The 20,827-nt window shown below is 34.6% G+C and overlaps 2 protein-coding genes across 3 annotated transcripts in view; both read right to left on the reverse strand.

The window, feature by feature from the left end:
• LOC144849459 (uncharacterized) overlaps positions 1-14,084 on the reverse strand; it is a 28,279-nt gene extending 14,195 nt beyond the window's left edge. For both annotated transcript variants that reach the window (XM_078706367.1, XM_078706368.1), the window contains exons 1-26: positions 13,877-14,084; positions 13,585-13,716; positions 13,119-13,232; positions 12,678-12,788; positions 12,421-12,557; positions 11,747-11,906; positions 10,757-11,251; positions 10,224-10,396; positions 9,638-9,851; positions 9,316-9,429; positions 8,652-8,762; positions 8,294-8,356; positions 7,615-8,001; positions 6,888-7,072; positions 6,292-6,442; positions 5,758-5,976; positions 5,076-5,309; positions 4,540-4,788; positions 4,053-4,256; positions 3,411-3,525; positions 2,953-3,067; positions 2,415-2,667; positions 1,849-2,184; positions 1,309-1,499; positions 666-837; positions 117-296 (exon numbers count right to left, since the gene is read on the reverse strand). In XM_078706367.1, coding sequence (XP_078562493.1) covers positions 117-296; positions 666-837; positions 1,309-1,499; positions 1,849-2,184; positions 2,415-2,667; positions 2,953-3,067; positions 3,411-3,525; positions 4,053-4,256; positions 4,540-4,788; positions 5,076-5,309; positions 5,758-5,976; positions 6,292-6,442; positions 6,888-7,072; positions 7,615-8,001; positions 8,294-8,356; positions 8,652-8,762; positions 9,316-9,429; positions 9,638-9,851; positions 10,224-10,396; positions 10,757-11,251; positions 11,747-11,906; positions 12,421-12,557; positions 12,678-12,788; positions 13,119-13,232; positions 13,585-13,716; positions 13,877-14,075 — 5,014 coding nt within the window. In that variant the 5' untranslated portion in view covers positions 14,076-14,084. The remainder of the gene's footprint in view (positions 1-116; positions 297-665; positions 838-1,308; positions 1,500-1,848; positions 2,185-2,414; positions 2,668-2,952; positions 3,068-3,410; positions 3,526-4,052; positions 4,257-4,539; positions 4,789-5,075; positions 5,310-5,757; positions 5,977-6,291; positions 6,443-6,887; positions 7,073-7,614; positions 8,002-8,293; positions 8,357-8,651; positions 8,763-9,315; positions 9,430-9,637; positions 9,852-10,223; positions 10,397-10,756; positions 11,252-11,746; positions 11,907-12,420; positions 12,558-12,677; positions 12,789-13,118; positions 13,233-13,584; positions 13,717-13,876) is intronic.
• A 37-nt stretch (positions 14,085-14,121) lies between these two features.
• Positions 14,122-20,735, reverse strand: LOC144850435 (uncharacterized). The gene is made up of 11 exons (XM_078707712.1): positions 20,678-20,735; positions 19,679-20,014; positions 19,015-19,260; positions 18,250-18,384; positions 17,791-17,934; positions 16,599-16,724; positions 16,138-16,254; positions 15,408-15,758; positions 14,501-14,746; positions 14,222-14,356; positions 14,122-14,129 (listed from the first exon to the last, which is right to left on the reverse strand). The coding sequence occupies exons 3-11, from the start codon at positions 19,043-19,045 to the stop codon at positions 14,122-14,124; spliced, it is 1,293 nt and encodes a 430-aa protein (XP_078563838.1). The 5' UTR covers positions 19,046-19,260; positions 19,679-20,014; positions 20,678-20,735.
• Positions 20,736-20,827: the final 92 nt, after the last annotated feature.

Here is a 20,827-nt window from a genome sequence, read left to right on the forward strand (position 1 = left end):
ATATTCTGGGAATAACAGCAATTGTATTTTTATATAACTCTCTCAATTTGTTTTTTATAATTTTATTACTAAACTTTTTAAATTATCATTGAGGCTAAAACTAAAAGGTACAATACCTAATTTGATATAACCAAATGGATCATCTTCTGAAGCTCTGTTAAAGTCAATAGCTCCTTCAGCATTTCCATCTCTATCAACCACTGTACCAGTGTTGTAGAAAGTCACACTAGGAATTTGCGTGGTTAAATGTGATGGTAAATCCCAATATTCATCTGCCGTTGAATACGCTGCTACTTCTGAATTTGTAGTGGAAAATAAAATTGAATTACACTTTTGATAAATAATAAGTTTTCATTATTTGCTTAGTTTAATATCTAGTGTTTGTTTCTAACGTTGCTTTTGGTTAAACTTTTAACGCTTATGTTGCTTGATGGCTCTCAAAAAAGGTCACTTCTAATAAAGTAAAGGAGACAATTAATACATCATTAATGTTAATACAATTTCATCCCTTTAATACAGCACAAATATTCTTTTGGGACAACTCTTGGCACCCAAAGGTTTTCCCTTAACTACTACTGTACTAATCTCAAAATTTCAGATTTAAATTTTGAACCTGGTTCAGTACTCATGCAAACATTTCTATCAGAAATAAGTAATGAACTTACCTCCAATGACGGTAAGACTCTCTGCATCTGGTAAACTTTCAATAACAACCGGCAAAAAGATTATGATGTCATCATACTCAGCCGACACATAGCCAACATCATACCCATTTGATTTACCAAGAACAATTGTTGTATTGTCATTTCGTGTTCGGATGTCTTCAACGCCAATTGCCTATTTATAGGAGAAACAAAATCAATTTCTTTTCCTCATACTTTTGCTAAACTTTTAATTGGAAGTCTTCAATATTAGATAAGCTTTAGCAGGACACATACATAAACTGTAGTTTTTCACAACAAAAGCGAAGCCATTCTCAGAAAGCTATGTTCTTGAGATACAATAAATTATACAGGTTGCCTAGTTGAAAGAATAATATCAGACCACCTGTATATTGTAACATGTAGAAACCCTTGTTTGAAAACCCTATTCAGGATACACCTCTACTCAAGGGATAACCCTATTCAGGAGACACCAATAAAGACAAACTTTCCCTTAAAACGAACAAGGGGAAGTATAATGAGCATTGTGGTCTACTTTACATGATATTTCATATTCTAAATTGTTCATGAATTCCTGACGCTTCAAACCATACAACACTGTTTCGAATAAGGATGTAAACTGATAATTTTTATACATTCTACTTACGTCAGAACCAACTAATGTCTCTCCTAAAACGACATCAAGTCCATCAGAAGCTGACCATGTCATTGCCAACTGGAACCACACATTATAGGTTAATTCGCTGATTGGCACATTTACAGTCCACAGTTTTGATCCGTCAGCTACCTCAACAAACAGTCCATGCTTTGACTGTTTAATGATTAGGCCACGTTCACCTAAGGACAAACAATGTTAGAATAATTTAAGAAAATTCTGAAAATCTTTGAATGAATATACAGTAGAACTCTTCATTTGGAACATGCAACCCTATTCAGGAGAAACCTCTATTAAGGAGACACTTTCCCACGAAATAAATGATGGGACAATACAGTATATGTTTAAACACTACGGACAGCCCCTATTCAGGAGACACTTTTTTGGTACTGAAGGTGTCCTCTTAATACAGGCTCTACTGTATAAATAAAAGTATATTTATATCCACCCTTGAAAGTCTATACATAGTGGTCATATAGTATCTTTATTTGGCCATGATAATAAACAGAAATGTGAATAATTAAAATTTACCTGGAGTTTCAGCCCCAAGACTAAGAAGATAGCCGAAACCACCAGTGTTGCGATTGTACCAATAACCATTGGCCGCCTCATTAATCTTCAACCATACAGTCAAAGCCAATCCACCAGTACACAAAGAAGGATCAGACGGGCAGTTGTTACCAAATCCATTGCCGAGTGATATCCAACCTGGTTCACCACTGACTGTCTTCACGGCACGCCCTTCCAAGGTGTGGTCACCAACAAATTGGCTTCCGGTGAGGCTCATTTCAAATTGGTTCACAATAGACAAACCAGAATCAAATACCCAGCAGTAATCTTTGTTGTAGTAACAGTCAACTTGGAAGTCTAGTATCAATTTTTATAACAATATAAAAAAATGTTAAAGATCCCAGCCCACTGATTGGTCCAAAAAAAGGTGATAATTCCATGTAGTAACCAGTTTCAATTCACAATTATTCAGCAATAATAGTGAACTGGTGGATTATCGATATCTCACATCATGACCATTATTTCATTTATATGTTCTGATTTAATGTTAACTTTTATGGAGAATTAAATAAGAGATATGTTCATACCTGACATTCCCAAGAACTGTTTAAATTTCCTTGAGAAAACATAATAATCCCAATGTGCAAGGTTATGGATCTTAAAACTGGCAGATCCATAATTGTTAGCGTTAGTCCACCCAACCCATACACCTGTCGACACGGGCAGTGGCTGTGTATCGTTGGTGACAGAAGATACAACACCATTAATGTAGATGGACATATCTTCAAATTCTGAATATGTAAAAGCAAGGTTGTTCCATTTTCCTGATGGAAATACTTCCTGAAAAATAAATAATTATCAAATGTTGTAATTTGATTCATTGGGGAAGACCGGCAACAAAACTTTACCAAGATCCAGAAAGCCCCAAAAGGTTCCTTCTATACACAAATGCAGACTTTATTTTTTATGTACACGCTCGACAAAGCAGCTGAAGAATTTTAAAAATTCATTTCGCACATGCTCAGAAACATGAACATGCATCAAGAGTGTAGTCGAGTGGCACATTGTAAAAATGAAAAATCCCCATCGAAAAAACAAATTATAGTTTTATTTGACTTCACTTACTTCAGATACAGGTGTTTGAACCGACAGGGAAACACCTTGAGAGTTGACAACAAACACCAACTTATTGTTTGTGAAGTACACTGCAATGCCGTTAGCACCAGTTCCATCTCCAGAGCTAACAAGATAATGCAATTCATAAGTGCAACTATACTACGTATTATTTGTTTTAAATGTTCAGCATATTCAAACAGAAAAAAATCCCAGTAAAATCAGGCACTGACGTGGAAGATGGTAAAATCTTGAAATTTGATAAGTATGCTTTCACATACAAGAGATGATGCTGGAGCATAAACAAACCCCATGATTCTCGGATAAGCCCATAATAGAGGACAAATGTTAAGCCTCAACTTTAAAAGGTGTTGGACAGGCTTGTAAAGGTAGAAGAAACTAAACAGGCTCAAGTTAAATTCAAAGAAAATCATTTCATTTTTTATTTTTATAAGTAATTTTTATTTTACCTAAAAACAATGACTGGTGAAGTAAAACTTTGGTATTCTATATTGATCCACATCGCCAAACTGATTCCTTCTGGACACCAGCTAGTTGTGAACAAGCAACTATATTCCATATAACCTAAGAGATCAAATAAGTATGTTGTTTTCATTACTGTAAATAGTCTTACCATCGCAAAAATTAAATCATTATTTTTGACAACCTACCCAGGTACAAGTGAGCGTTGTCTGCTCTACTATTTTATCAGCTATTAGATTCACTCCAGGCCCTATAAATAAGTCTGAAGGGATCGTCTCATTTAACAACTTATCCAGGTACAAGTGAGCATCATCTGTTGTAAGGTCTACTATTTTATCTGCTATTAGATTCACTCCAGGCCTACAAATAAGCCTGAAGGAATCGTCTCATTTGACAACTCACCCAGGTACAAGTGAGCGTCATCTGATGTAAGGTCGACTATTTTATCTGCTAATAGATTCACTCCAGGACTTGGGCCTACAAATAAGTCTGAAGGGATCGTCTTATTCGACAACTTACCAAGGAACAATTGAGTGTCGTTTGCTCTACTATTTTATCTGCTATTAGATTCACTCCAGGACTTGGGCCTACAAATAAGTCTTAAGGGATCTTCTCATTTAACAACTTACCCAGGTACAAGTGAGCGTCGTCTGCTGTAAGGTCTACTATTTTATCTGCTATTAGATTCACTCCAGGACTTGGGCCTACAAATAAGTCTGAAGGGATCGTCGCATTTGCTCGAAGTAGCATGTTTGCTTCAAGTGTGTCGATACTAGCGCTAATCAAATGTTTTGCATCCCAGAATAATAATGGCTTGTTATAGTAGCTTGAATCTAAAAGAACATACAATACACATCTTAAAAATGACACAAAAAAAAACCCATGTGTTACTAGTCTACAGTAAGTTTAGACACTCATCTGTCATTTTTAATTTTATAATAAAAACTGTACCGTGTGTTTAAAATGTGTTTTATGTTGTTTTCATAAATGTTATATTTTTTAAGAGATAGGCCAGCCCTGTCCTACTTGCATCACTCCAATATCACCTACCTAGTTGACTCTCTCGTACTAAAACACTACAGGTAGGGTTTAGAAATATTTACAAATTAAACTTACCCACAAAACCAAAAAACTCTAATGACCTCCAGATAGGAACGAATTCCTCCCAAAATACAAACTCTTGAAAGGTAAGCTTGGAATACATGCTCAAAAAGTCGTTGCGACGTCCAAGAGACAGGCGATAATCAAGATCATTTTCCCGTATCTTTCGGTAGCCCACATAATCTGCTGCTATCGCATATCCATCCATGTAAAACAACATACCGTACGTTTTATTCCATGAAATTGCAATCGTCAGATATTTTTCTGAAAAAAAAAAAAACATTTGAATGACAGAAATATTGAAAAGATTGACTACCTGTGAATATTTTCGATGTAAAGTGAGATTTAGAAATTTATTTAGGAGTAAACCTTCCAGCTAAATCCACATCTCACCTGAATATAAAACTATAATTAAATCAATTTAAACTACTATACATAAAATATTACAGGTAATTTTTTTCCCCTAATTTAACTTAATGATGTAGTAATTCTTCCTTGTACAACAGCAGAGAATAAATTATATGTATGGCAAAATAAATAAAGAAACTTACCTGGATCAGGCTGGTAGTCTATCTCAACGATCCATCGTTTATCACCATCTGTCAATGCTGCCCCCAATTTGACGCCTCGTTGGTAAAGAGACACGCCCCTGGTAGATTGTTCACCGGTACTAAACACAAAATGGTACTCCTCATCATTCACAGGGGTCAACGTGCCAGTAAATAAATAGGTCACACCTTCTTGACATAGGTATGGGTTGCTAAAACAAGTTCCATTCAATTCAGCTATAAAAAAAATGTAAATACAAATAATGAATGTTTATGTGTTGAATGAGGAGACTATATTCATGAGTGGAAAGTTTGACTGTTCTATTCAAGTTAAATAGGATAGTCAGGCTTTCAACAAAGGCTATGTAGGACTAGGCCAACAAAGGCTATGTGGAGCTAGGCTGGCTAGGCCAACAAATTATATGTTATGCTAGGCTATTAATAAAGGCAGTGTTCATATTTGATTATAGACGGCACACGCTACGGTTGGTTTTCAAACCACCAACATCATCATCATCAACTCATCATCAAATGTTTTTTTCTTTTTAAAAATTGTATTCAGGTATAAAATATTTTTTTAAATAGCCAAAGGTTAACATATTGCATTTACAAGGTTAATTGGGACAATGTAAATATAAACTTATTTAAAATGTGAAAGACAGATATAAATCTTTTTATAGCTCACCAGATGTAATCCACTGGTCTTCAATACCATCAATCAGGATGGCACTTCCTTTGTAGTCAGAACCATCAACAACAATTAGATCAGCACTACCAACCTTGACATAGTCAGTTGTACGAGACACACTGGGTGTATACGCCGTGATTGTGGGAGTGAATCTTCGTATATACGCATCGGTCGTCCAATAGTATGTTGCATTGTTGAAAAACACAAACTCTTCAGCTAAAAGATGTATAGTATTAATATTTAAATATGAATAAATTTAGCTCCGGCTAAGAACCAATAAAAAGCATTCAATTTCCAACAACCTACTTATTAATGTTAAATTCAATTCAACTTTATTTTACTATGGAGTTAACACATACACCCATTTTTGACAGCTGCAATGAAAACTCAACTAGATTTTTAAATCTATATTTGACAGACAATAAATATGTTAGCGTTCCCCTGTTTAAAAAATCCTGAATTATGTCATTGGTCATCTTCTGGATTTTTAGTGAGGAAGCACATCGAAAGCTGTCTAACTACAGTGTTTACCTGTGACACCAAGAAATAGGTGAGCTTCAAATTCGTAGATGTATCGATGAAAAATGACAAAGTCGCCAACATGAAAAGGGACAGTTGTCATATAACTTTCAAATCGAGTTCCAAGACTGACCATGTTGCTTGTATCTCCAGGTGCATCCACCTAATAATCAAACATTATTAATTCATATGAATGACTAAACAGAATCAAGAATTTGAACAGCATTTTTTAAATTATCAATTTCGACATATTGGCAAGGGTAATGATAAGTGGTTTTATTCACTTTCCTTCTCAAAGGTGACAATCCTGTTCACAGGATAAACATATACATAAAGGCCAACTTAGACAGCATTGTACGACGAGTCGTCTTGAGATAGAAACATGCGTAGCTTTTAGGTTGTTGGGAAAAGTTTAAACATGTTTAGTTTTCTCCTGATGAGACGGTTCATCGAACCTCGTCAAACGACGCTGTCTGAGTTGGCCTTTAGATGATCTACTTTAACAAAATCTTATTACAAATCTTTTGAGTGGACATCGGGCAGGTGGCAAGCATATAAACTACCAAGTCACTTCATTTGATTCATTAAAAAGAATTAGAGCTACTTACTGTTAACCATCCTTGTCCATCAGCAGAAGTATCAATAAATGTTTTTAGTAATTTGAGTGAATATCCATTCATGTAGATAGATACACCTACATCTCGTCGCCATGTTACAGCAAGGTTCAGCCATATATTAGGAATGAACACATAATCTACAGTCTTTCCTCTGTATTCTACAGTACTGTAATTCACTGTAAAATAATGTTATTATCTCTGATTATAATCACACCTCGCAAGTATTATCCCACTCCATAATTTAAGATAAACACAATACTGTGGTAAAACTCAATTCCATTGTTAACGAAGCATAACCCCCTAATTTTTGCCAGATATTACCAGACCCCATAGGACAATACATGGTCATACAATATTTATAAATAGGTTTATAGTAACGTCAGACGTGAAGTAATGTAAGATGTGAAGTAATGTTGGGTCTTCTACTCTATAGTAATTGTCAATGATTAGGATTTGGAAGGAGATTCAGGTCTGCACAATGTAAAAAAAATGCTTGCTTTTAAATTCTTGTATTCAATGCTTGGGCTTTTTAATCAACTCTGTTAAATCATTGTTCATCAGATTATGTATCCCTCTTATATCATTTAAGTATCAATGTCTTTCTGTGTTACTAATCTTTATTTAGCAATTATGTCAAAATAAAACTATAAACCAGAGAATTGTAAGTTGTATAAACTACGAAGAAAAACACACTATTAATAAAAGTACAAACACATACCAGTGAGTTGAAGTTGGGAGTCTGCTGTAAACTCAAAAAGAGCAAAGGGACCTTGACCAGGCTGTACACCAGCATGCATAATAATTCCTGGTTTAGTGGGACTGTTGGCTTCAAACTTCACCCACAATGAACTGGAAAATCCATCAGCACATCTATTTGGTTGGCCAAGGCATTCACCATTCACCTGCGATAATTCTTCATTAAATAAAGCGTTCACCCATGAACCAGGATAAAGGAGAGCAACGTAAGTGCTCCCAAGGTCACCACGTCCAATTGTTATCGTTGTGTATAGAGCGCCATCTGGGAAGCCAGCATCCGTGTTGGAGAACGGCGTGTACTTCTGTGCCAATCCATAAAGTGGTTCGTAAAGAACATCTGTGTTATTAACTATAACAAAAATGTATGAAAAAAAACCCCAATAAAACAAGAATATAGTGGCTATAGGTAGCTTGTATTGATTTTTAATCAAAAGAACCCCCTCAATATTTATATCTACCTGGTTGATTGGTGATATTGTAACAGACTTAATAATATTGTAAAATTAGGACAGACTTAAACCATCTCTGAAATTATTAAGACTTTATGTCTAATAGAGTTTTCCAATGAACTGTAGATACAAGCAAATTATACTGTAGATGTAGATGTGTAGACCAGCAAATCAAATCTTTTAAAAACTTACGCAAATCTTCAGGAGCAATATCAGCAGTTGAAGAACTATCAAATACAAAATCTGGAATAGTATCTAAGAAAAATTTAAAATCAATACTGTGACTTGTGTTATTGTGTACTTTCAGGCACTAAACTCAACTGTTTCATATCTATTTCTTTCAATCTATTACATCGCTCGTCTCGTGTAAATGTGATGTTGTTACGCAGAGAGGAAAAGCTAGTCGCTAATGGAGTGTCATATAGGAACAAATGTCGTCTTTCTCACATTACAAGTATCTCACGATAGAAAATTTATTTTGGTTAGGTGCTGTACAAAAGACAATTATTATTTTTATTAACCAATATGATGTTTAAAAAATCGTACATACCTATTTCGCAAAAAATTCCTTCAAAACCAAATTCACATTCACAGGTAAATTGGCTGACTTTATCGATGCATTCGCCGTTAATACAGGGGTTACTATGGCACTCATTAATATCTTAAAAATACAACATAAAAAATTATCAAAATATATGAACAATAATATTGTCTTATGAAATCAATATAAAGAAATAAACCTAGTCTGCCAATGTTTTTTGGAGATCCTGGTTAGCGCTCAGTTTTTATTGACCAACCTGGGGAAAATACAACATGTCAATATACTATGAATATGAGCAACTCTAATATAGTAGAACCCCTTCCTTAGGACAAATTTAGGGAGAAAATTATGTTTGTATTATATTTAATTTTTTTTAATGGCCAATCTCTATTTAGGGGATATCACACTTTGTGTCATTTTATTGATAGAGTTCATATACTACAACACAAATAATTAAACTATATTTTTTTTTACAAATTTAGTGAAACATGATCCTTAAAGATCTGTCTACACTATTAAATTTCATGTGACAACAAAAAAAATGTCACTACACACTATATCACTACCATATTAAGGCACATCACATTTTTTTTGTCAAACCAGTTTACTGTATTAGTCTAGACCGAGCTGTAGACTTTTAGATAACTTGATATAAATTCATAAGAACAATTACCATTTTCACAAAATGTTCCATTGAAGCCAGGAAAGCAGTCACAAATATAAGAATCGATACCAGCATCTAAACAGTGACTGTTTAGACATTCATTACTCTTACAATCATCTTGATCTGGAGAAATAAACAAAAACCTAATAAGTATAACAATAACAGCAATAAAATATAATAATTAATAAATAAGGCCATGCCAATGTTTTATGAAAACAGATCCATTGATGGCAGAAAAGACATTTGAAGCATTTAACTTCAACATATCTAAAGAAGTTTCTATAGATAATAGGTTGCTGTAGTACTATACTTGTGAAAAAAACATACTTACCAACACCCCTTGCCAATATTGTGGACCTGTTTCCCCATTCTGGAAGATAGTGATCTGCAATGTAGAGCTCGTCAAATAATGTCTCTGTCGAATCCATCACCGTTTCGACATCTGACCCTAGTCGTGCTCCGATAGTCACGTAACCATGGCTTGTTGCGACAACATCAGGCGTTGATTCTGACTCTTGGTTTTTCTTGTTGCCATCAACAAACACCTACGTTTCGAAAAATAAGTTTTGCTACAGTTGAACTTCTGGTTTTGTGATAGTTTCCGGGTTTCAGAGAGTCCGGTATTTGGAATTGACTGTAGTTGCTACATATCTGCAGCTTCATATAAGGTTTCTACTACTGCTGCTAATGTTGTACAACATACAATTTCTGCCTCTACAACAGAATTTGCTACTTACATGAATTGTTGCTTGTACAGTATATCAACTTACAATTTCTGCTTCTATAAATTGCTGCTATATTGATCTATTTATTTTTTCTTTATACTACTGTATGTACACATTCAATATCATTCAATATATATATATACTGCTTTTCAAAATGGCACAGTTTTGATTGTACAGAAGCATAAAGCATACCTCTAATCCAGAACTACCAACTCTATCCCATGTAAAGGCGATCTGTGTCCAGATATCACCAACAATAAAACCACCAGACAAAATGACTTTCCACATACGGTTCCCATCCTTCACAACTACATACAGTGTAGCAGAATTGTGATACACTGCAAAACCTGTTTGATCTGGCGGACCTAAATAAACAATTTGCCAACAAATTGAGCAAAGTAATGATGTACATACTTAGTTTTTTCCCTAAGTGACCTTGTAAAAATTACTGTTTACTCTATGACCTATTTATACAATATTTAGCAAGCTTTTGTAGGTAATCATACAGCCTTTTATTGCAGTGACTGCTTCATAAACCTTTCAATTGAAACAAACTAAAATCATACGTTATTGCAGTAAACAAACGTAATTACTGCAGTAGAATAATTGTCTTTTCCTTTAACTAAAGAACCATGTCAAGACATTAATACTCAATCATAAACATTGTTTATTGTAAAATTGCAAAAAATGCCATTTTGATATGATAATGAATTCAACAAACTTACCAGTTGATATGAAATATTTATCTCCCGGTTTCAGTAGTTCGTCGAGTGTTAGTCTTACCCAGAAAGACACGGTCAAACCACTATCACACTCCAACGGAGACACTGCACAAGGAATTGGAAACGGCATTGACAACACCACTGTGTCATTCTTTCCACGTTGTGGTACCTCAACTGCTTTACTATGTATACCAAACGGCATTACAAATTCGTCAAGGTTATTAAAAAATGGCGTGTATTCACCATCGACCATACAACCAGCATCAATCTCATCAAAAGGATCATATACTGGTGTTGTGCCATAGTCTTGAGTTGTAGTTGGCTGTATCGTTGTGGTGGGTTCAGTCGTAGTATTGTTAGATTCAGAATCCGACACTTGTAAAGGTGATGTGTAATTACTCATTGGAACAGCAAACGTCGTAGGCTGAGCAGTGGTTGGAATTACCAACGAATCATTCACGTTAAACGTACATGCAAACTCATGCGGGTAGGATGGTTCTACAAAATTTTTTAAATGGTAAAATATTCATTAAACATCAATAAAACTTTGTACAATAATGTGTGTATATCCTCTATATGAATTTTTGTTTATATGTTTTATTTATCTGTTTTTAATCGTACTAATATGTGTTAATCTTTAAGATTAATTTCTATTTTTATTTTATTATGATAATGGACAAATAAAGCTTTTTAGTATTCAGTATACAAATCCAAAGGCAAATTACTGAAAAAATGACAATGCTGTGGGTATCAGTGGCTGGATCTCAATGGAGATACAAAAAAAAAAAAGCGAAAAGCTAAATCAAAACGATAAGTAAAACAGCCAGAAAAGTTAGCAGAGTTTTCGGGCAACACTAGCCCTTCATCAGGGCAAGTATTCAGTATATATATATATATATATATATATATATAATATAATTTATTGTTCTAAAAACAGCTGTAGTTCCAGGATTTTAAGCCTAAACATTGTAAAATGAATTGTCGCATATGTACCTTCTGTAATAATTGTTGTGGCTGCTTCCGTTGTGAACACCATTTCGGTAGTTGGTACTGGAGTTGTTGGTACAGTGGTTGTTGCGGCTTCGGTCATAACCACTACTACCTCAGTAATAACAATCTCAGGTTGATCTGTATATAGTACAGTTTCCATCACCTCTGTTAATAGTTTGTGTAAATATGTTTAGCATCAGAATATAAAATAATGTTTATTCTCTCTATTTTTATTTTAAGGACTCAAACATATAATTTTTTTTTTAAATGATTTAGTCATGTAATTGAGCCATGATTAAACATAGTGGCCGTATTTTCCATTCACACTTAAGAAACTTTATTTGTCTTTGTGTCGTTCATGATTTTATGCATTTTGAGCACAACATAACACAATTTTGACTTTAAGTGAAATACATTTTAGTCAATAAGTGTGACTAGTATGGACAGGACTTTAGGTTGCTAGTAAATTCCATGACACAATGCAGAAGAAAAACTTGAGAAATTTGAGATCTGTTTATACACTGAGGATAATATCTCACTTAAATGTGATTATGTGTAAATTAGGAATCTCATGACAGTGGGAATATAAGGAAGTCACATATTTTCAGTACGGGTAATTAAATTGATGTAGTACCTGGAGTTACCACTTCTGGAGTTGTCACTTTCGGAGTTGTCACTTTCGGAGTTGTCACTTCAAGAGTTGTCACTTCAAGAGTTATCACGTCCATAGTTGTCACTATCGGTTCTGCTGTTGTAGTTGGTTCTGCTGCTGTAGTTGGTTCTGCTGTGGTAGTTGGTTCTGCTGTTGTAGTTACTAAATTTAAAAAAGACAACATGGTTGTACAATTCCACCAAAAGCCGTCAACATCCACCACAGTAACAAATGATATGACAACTATAAATTTTGTTTAAACAACTCCAGTCTGTATCTTACCTACATAACACTCGCTGGTTACTCTGTCACAAGCCTTATTAGCTCCACATGGACACGTTAGGGTGCAATACTCCCCATAAAAACCTTGTTCACAACTTGTTGTATTTTGATCTATTACAATGAAAATAAATAAATCAAAGGGAAAATTTTTAAAAAACCATGTGCTGTGGGTGGATCTCAATAAATGGAGATAAAATAAAATAAGTAAAAAGCTCAATCAGAACGATAAAGAAATAAATTGCAGAGCTTTCGGGTAACACTTCTTCAGTTCAAGTGAGAGTATTTACAGAGAACACAACAGTGTTAGGGATAGAGCAGACAATGTACTTTGTCTAATCCTTTGTGTGATACTTATACTAGCAATGTATAGCATACAGGACAATGGAAACTTTAGAGCATGAAAAAGCAACTCATGTACTATAGTAGATTTTGAGTACTTACATGGTAAACATTCACCAGTGGTTCTGTTACAAGCCTGTTGAAAATCACATTCGCATTGAAGTTCACACAATTCACCAAAATCACCAATCAAACAGGTAGAGTCAGGGCCAGGATCTGACATTAAAATATTTGTATACAATTTACTAGAAACTACGAAAAGTAATTAGACACTAATAATATATGTTGCTTATATAGCGATCACACATTTGATAATACACTTTATACATACAAAGCATAGTGGACTTGATGATATCAGATAAACAGCTTTCATCTCCCTTAAGAGTCCCTTCAATGTCAAGCTGCTAACAGGGCTAACGTGACATGGGCTGAGACGGACCAATACACTGGAGTAACCCTCTACTCTTTTAAAATATGCATATGTGTTTTTAAGTGCACACCAGCCAGATATGTACACTGCACTACCAACTACCACAAACCACCTAGGTCACACTTGTCAAAAACAAACCTTTGCAAGTGTCACCAATGAATCCATCTGTGCAGACGGAACCAGAAGCGCATCCAGCAACATAGTCACAGTCACCATCGCTACAATGACATTCAAGATCACAGTTTGGTCCATAATGTCCATCTTCGCACACTGAATTAAAAAAAATCATTGCTTTTTATTTACTATTATTAGAAATTCCAGACTTTTGGTTACCTAATATACTTTTGGTTACCTTATACTTATTAGGACAAGTTATGTGGCAAACTTTAACTAAAGTGTATGAAATGATTTAAACAATGTAAAAGTTTACTTTGATCACAATTTTGTCCCATCCATCCAGACGCACAAATACAGCCGAGTGGGTCCGGATAACAAAATATCTTTCCACTACAGTTTCCATTTGGTTCTGAACTGCATGTTGTACTGCAATCTGTGCCAAACACATTGTCTCGTTCTTCACAAACTATAATTTCAAAAGAGATACAAACAGTATCTTCATTAAAACACATATTTACCTTTGAATTCAGCAACCTTTTGTTTTCACGTGCCATGAGACTATGCAGCTGTCAAAGGAAAAGTCATTCTGAACATGCACAGTTGCATGTCAGGTTGTGAAAACAAAATGTAGCACCATTTCTGTATAAAATGTACTTACCCTGATCACACTGTGAACCATGAAATCCCCCTGGGCAGACACATGAGCAAGTATCAGCGGAACAAACACCTCCATTATAACAAACAGGACAGCGCTCCAAGCATCCTGGACGTCCACATAAACCACCAGGACAGCCTGATAAAATATATATATATATATATATTGCCATATATTATGAGAGAAAGTGTATGTACTACAAAATTTGACAAAAGAATAAACAGTGTATTGATACAACTTTTTTTTAATCTATTTTATCAGAATAAAATCATAAAAATTCACCTCTGACCACTACTCGAAAGTAGGCATGAGCTTTCTGGTCATAATCACCGTTTAGAAAACATTCATAAACACCCGATTCTTCAATATATGCTTTTGTAATAGTTAAAATTGGTAATCCATTTGCAAAATCCAAATCCTCTCCATTAAATTTCCAACGTAAATTCGCATTCTCTTCGGCATCTGTAGATAATTTTGCGAATCCGCCATGTGAAACACGGACTACATCTACTAAAGCGTTGATTGCAGCTAGTAAAAATAAATGAAATATTTAATCAGTGCTCTATCAAGTAAAAATCATACATCCAAAATTAACTACATTTATTTGATAGTGCCTTTTATGTTGTTTTTTTAAAATATAGCTCCATCTAAGGTTTGTTTTATAAATTATAAATCATAAAAAATTGAAAAAAATTTCTGCAGTAACAGAAATGTAGTTACTACAGTACCTATAGTAGAATAATTTTGACATGAACCTTAACATGTCCCAATTATAAGATTTTCAATTATCTTTAGTAATAATAAGATATCTTTAGTAATAATAAGATATCTTTAGTAATAATAAGATATCTTTAGTAATAATAAGATATCTTTAGTAATAATAAGATATCTTTAGTAATAATAAGATATCTTTAGTAATAATAAGATATCTTTAGTAATAATAAGATATCTTTAGTAATAATAAGATATCTTTAGTAATAATCTCCGTAAGTTTCGTAACATTGTTAGTAGTTTAGTTTAATATTTGTTATTGTATGTGTACGTGTTTGTCTGTGTTCCCTCCTGTAAGTGATGAACCATGAGTTCATTGTTGGTTGGGAAATGAAATAATTAAAAAATAAATAAAAATTAAAAAGAAACTAGTTGTGGTAAGATGTTGCTAAAATAGGTAATTATTATGTATACTGACCATTATTTGGGCGAAACCATGCTGTTGTCGTTGTCACAAATCCATCAAGAGTGGCTGTACCAGTGAATGGTCCCACTCTTTGTTCTGCAGTACTTGAAGTTCCAACAACAACTTGAATAGAGTTTGTGTTTGCAGCATCATCACTATCTGGAGCGATATCTGAATCACTTGAGAATGGACCGTTACTTGAGACATCAACATCCACGAATACTGAAGGATCATCTGTCAATGCAATAGTCATTTCGTCCGTTCGTGAATCTTTGAGAGAGTAGAATGTCAGCGTGACAGAAGGATTGCTTGACATGTCTGTCCATGGGGGGTCTACCACCAACACAATATCCATAATTTCATCTACAGAAAAAAAAACCCTCAAGATTATTACTCTGGCATTCATACTAAGCTTCCGATGGTGGCTAGTGCAAGAATATATGCCAAGAAAGCACCTGATAATAATTTTACCTTGGGTCATTGTGCTATAAAGCAAAAAAAAAAGTAGAACCCCTCCTAATAGGACACTCTATTTATTAAGGGGTCCTCTTAAATGAATGAGGGGCATTATAGATGGTAATGGATCATGTAAAAATTATTCCACTAAAATTTCATTTTCTAGCTGTCATAATGATTTAAATTTATGAGTTTATAACAGTACAATTCTCTAAAAAATGTTGTTACAGCAGTGGAATAATTTTGAACATGACCCTTACATTAGATCAAAAAGTTTGTATTCTACCTGGTGCAATGCAATCCCCTGTCACCTTATCACAGGTGAGAGATGATAGACATTCGCATTGAAATTCACACTGTGTACCATAAAACCCAATCGGACATGGGGTCTCTGCCAAATATTCTGTAAAAGAAAACAAGAATATCTTTATTTGCCTATCATATACAGAGTATAATCCCACTCTGAAGTATAATCATACTCCTAATTTAGGCTATTTTCAAACATAAGTCTTTGGTAAATCAATTGGTGGTTCTGAGTACAATATTCATAACATATGAAAAGTGAAATTCTTATAGTATTTAAAAATCAATAGATATCTAAGAATTTAATTTAAGTGGTATTCAAGAAAAATTTAAGGATAAATTTTCCTCTTATCTTATCCTTATATAAAATGGTCACTGAAACAGCAAAATAAATAATCTAATTGCGTCTTATGAATATTCATATAAGAGTAAAATATTCATTACCATCACAAGTGTCACCTGTCATGCCGTTAGTACAACCACCAGAACAGCCACTGAAGTAAGTACATTGAGCATCGGGACAATCACAGTCAAACCGACAATCTGGACCATATTTACCAGTGGGACAAACTAAAACAAAACACATTTCAAAGGTGATTATAACACCGTATTGCAACAAATGTAGCATGTCAAGTGTAGTTACCATATTAAATTTTGTAGAATAGAATAAACAGGTAGTATTAGCAACTCCAGTACACACGTTGTTGCTGCAGTAGCAAGAGCTGCAGTATCAACAACTACAGTAACAGTTGTTGCTGCAGTATCAACAGCTGTAGTATCAACAACTGAAGTAACAACAATTGTTGGTGCAGTATCAACAGCTGTAGTATCAACAACTGAAGTAACAACAGTTGTTGCTGCAGTATCAACAGCTTACAGCTGTAGCATCAACAACTGCAGTAACAACAGTTGTTGCTGCAGTATTAACAGCTGTACTATCAACAACTGCAGTAACAACAGTTGTTGCTGCAGTATCAACAGCTGTAGTATCAACAACTGCAGTAACAACAGTTGTTGCTGCAGTATTAACAGCTTACAGCTGTAGCATCAACAACTGCAGTAACAACAGTTGTTGCTGCAGTATTAACAGCTGTACTATCAACAACTGCAGTAACAACAGTTGTTGCTGCAGTATCAACAGCTGTAGTATCAACAACTGCAGTAACAACAGTTGTTGCTGCAGTATTAACAGCTGTACTATCAACAACTGCAGTAACAACAGTTGTTGCTGCAGTATTAACAGCTGTACTATCAACAACTGCAGTAACAACAGTTGTTGCTGCAGTATCAACAGCTGTAGTATCAACAACTGCAGTAACAACAGTTGTTGCTGCAGTATTAACAGCTGTACTATCAACAACTGCAGTAACAACAGTTGTTGCTGCAGTATCAACAGCTGTAGCATCAACAACTGCAGTAACAACAGTTGTTGCTGCAGTATCAACAGGTGTACTATCAACAACTGCAGTAAACAACAGCTGTAGTAACAACAGTTGTATCAACAGCTGTACTATCAACAACTGTAGTATCAACAGCTGTACTATCAACAACTGCAGTAAACAGCTGTAGTATCAGAGTACCAACAGCTGTAGCTGTACTACTATCACCAATGAGCAGATTATCTCATCAAACTTACTTGATTCACATAAAAGTCCATAAAAGCCTCCAGCACAAGAGCATCCAAAAGGTGGTGGCCGACACATTATTTTATCTTTACAGCTGTCAGCAGAATCACTACATTTAATAGTACCATACTTTCCAAAATAATTGGTTGCATGTGCTGGAAAATAATATATCTAGTTACTGCAAAGAATGTGCAAATGGATTATTCATTATTACATTATTTTATATACAGTTGAATACCCATAGGACACTGTCTTCTGAATAGGGATTGCCCATAGGTTTAAATTAAGCTGTCCCTTACTTGTTTCATGTGAAAGTGTCCCCTTAAGATGAATGTCTTCAGAATAAGGGTTGCCCATGTTAAATAATGTTTTGCCTGTGTCCCTTTATAGGGGTGTCCCCTGAATATGGCTTTTACTAGGGGAGGAGAGAGGGTTATTGTATTCTAAAAAATGGTAACTATGATACATACGTGTTTCACAGAGATCACCAATGTATCCAGAGGGGCAGATACATGTACAAGAAGCAGGTTCACACACTCCACCATATTTACAGATTGGACATGTGTACCGACAATTAGGTAGGCCACACATCCCTGCAGGGCATTCTGTATGAACAATTTGGTTGTTTTAAAAATAATCCATATTATAACACACCTAAGTATATTCTTGTTATTTTTTGTGGGTCACATGATATTAAATAACTGTACAATAGCATTTTGTTTGTGTTTTCATTTTTGTTTCACAGTATAAGTATGCAACCACACATGAGTGTAGGCTGTTATTGGCTGATCATGTTCAAGCAAGCTGTAGTATCCACCATCTATAATTGTTCTACCGCACTCCCAAAATTGGAATGCCCTCTTTTGGTCTCTCATTAAAAATTGGTGTGTTATAAAACAAATAATGATGTTAGTGTAATGAACAAATAATTTCATTCAGTTTTGCCTCGTGAAAATATAACATTTCATTTTTCACCACATGAAATTATTTGCACCATTCCACTTATAAATATTCATTATTTGTATAACAGTTGTGTCTGACCTGACCTGACCTGAGAAGCCACGCTGTGAATAAAGAGGCAATGCAGTAGGAGTTCTGGCAAACAAGTCTTCTCCGACGGTAAATTGTTCGTTTTGGTCTATTTTCAAACACCTGTCTTTAATTGTAATCGGACCTATTTACAAGCTTTAAAGACAGTTACTAAATGAACATAAGTATGATATTGCCTTTACTACCTCTCACACTAAGCTGGAAAAATGCATGCATGTTTTCATCCCGTCTTCCATCTATGTAACATTCATAGATACCATCATCTTCAACAGTAGCGTTTGAAATCTTTAAAACTTCAAACCCATTGGCTGTAGGGATGTTTACTCCATTAAAACTCCACCGAAGTTGTTGATTTTCATTCGCATTTGTTTGAAGCTGGACGTACCCGCCAGTCGATGTAACAACAAATGGATTCAATGGTAGAATATATGCTTCAATCAAAACAAAATGAAAATACAGTATGTATGTATTAAATTAAGTTAAAAATTGAAAACAGTTAGAATTTCTGTATCTATCAAATACAGCTGATGTCACATTACCACGTAACATACCTGTGTTCCTATGCAAATGTGTATTGGTTTTCAAAACTAAAATTTCAATACTTTTTTAATTAATTTGTAAATTGATTTATAAATCTGGACATTAGAGAACTAGCATGTGTGGTTTTGTGTATTTGTTAATATTTCATAGTCTAGGCAGTACCAAAAGGCATGTTTCAATACTCTATATTCAATTAAAATAGTGTCGACCATTACACTAGGGAATTTTCTAAGTATTTACAAACCGATTGCTTAGTTTATATAAGCAAGTATAAAATAGTGTTTGACAAATAATTTGCTGAGAAATTACCTCCAAGTTCCTGAATAAAACCTGTAATATTTATTGGCCTAGCATCATAATCTATTGGTATATACCGAGTCAAAAAAGGACCTGGACGAAGCTCTGCTGCACCAGATGACGGTAGTCTCAAGATTAACCTGCACAAGGTTTGACTCCGTATATTGATTGTGGTAGACCCAGCAAATAAAGTATGACTCCAATCAGTATCCTCCAATTCCACATAATTGTGGGGTTCAACTAAGTACGACGCTGATATATGTGGTATTAGAGCACTGGTATCCTGTTGAACGTGGTATAAACTAACCCACTTGTTCTTCAAAAAAGCAGTAAGGTCCTGCGGAGGTTCTACACAAGGTAAGAAAACAGAATAGTTTACTTTTCTGGATTTCCAGAATGCAATTTCAATAGAAGGAATCACCAGACTTACTTAAAAATAAAAAAATAAGAGCATCTATTTTACCCAGCATTTTGAATAGAAGACTTGGGTACAAATTGTAAACAAAGTTTTGTTCACATGAAACAATGCTCTTCTCTAGCTAATTTCAATCCATTGATATAAAGTTTGCAGTACACCATGTATAGTTCTGAAAAGAACTGTTGAGTTTCTCGATGTTTTGATCAATATACTTCCTCAGGACATATGTACTGCAAATTTTATTGATTTCGCCATGCAAACCTTCAAACAATATATATAGCTAACGTCTCATCCAAAAGACGGTGCAGTATCTACATGTATTCCTATCGAAGTTGAAACACACAAAGAGCGGAGATACGATTTGAATCTTGGACCAAAGGAAACTTATGGTCTTTCACAGTTCAGTGTTCAACACAGTGGCTACCACCAGTTTAGCTAACTGTGCTATGCCGCTCTCTCATCTTTTAATATAAATAATTAGCTTTACAACATAAACATTAATTAATACTCTTACAGTAGTTATGCATATTATTAACCCATCTTAAGTGTCAGTAATTGACTATACGTAGAGGTTAAAAAGACTGTATACTTACGTAATAATATATCTGGTGCTGTAAAAGAATATATAATAAAAATAATGAGAAAACTCAATAAGTAATTTAACTAATAATGGGGTTGTAGCTTGGTGGTAAGATGTATGGTGACCAATTAAATAACGTCTCTGCAGGGGTAGGGCTTGAGTC

This window comes from Antedon bifida, chromosome 8 (genome assembly GCF_963402885.1).
Source record: "Antedon bifida chromosome 8, ecAntBifi1.1, whole genome shotgun sequence".
NCBI classification, from domain to species: Eukaryota; Metazoa; Echinodermata; class Crinoidea; order Comatulida; family Antedonidae; genus Antedon; species Antedon bifida.

Coding starts and splice junctions, on each gene's coding strand:
- LOC144850435 (XM_078707712.1), bottom strand. CDS start 19,045: ATGCATGCATTTTTCCAGCTTAGTGTGAGAG. Junction 15,759..16,137: donor AGGGGATTGCATTGCACCAG/GTAGAATACAAA, acceptor TTTTTTCTGTAG/ATGAAATTATGGATATTGTG. Junction 14,357..14,500: donor CTTTCGAGTAGTGGTCAGAG/GTGAATTTTTAT, acceptor ATATTTTATCAG/GCTGTCCTGGTGGTTTATGT.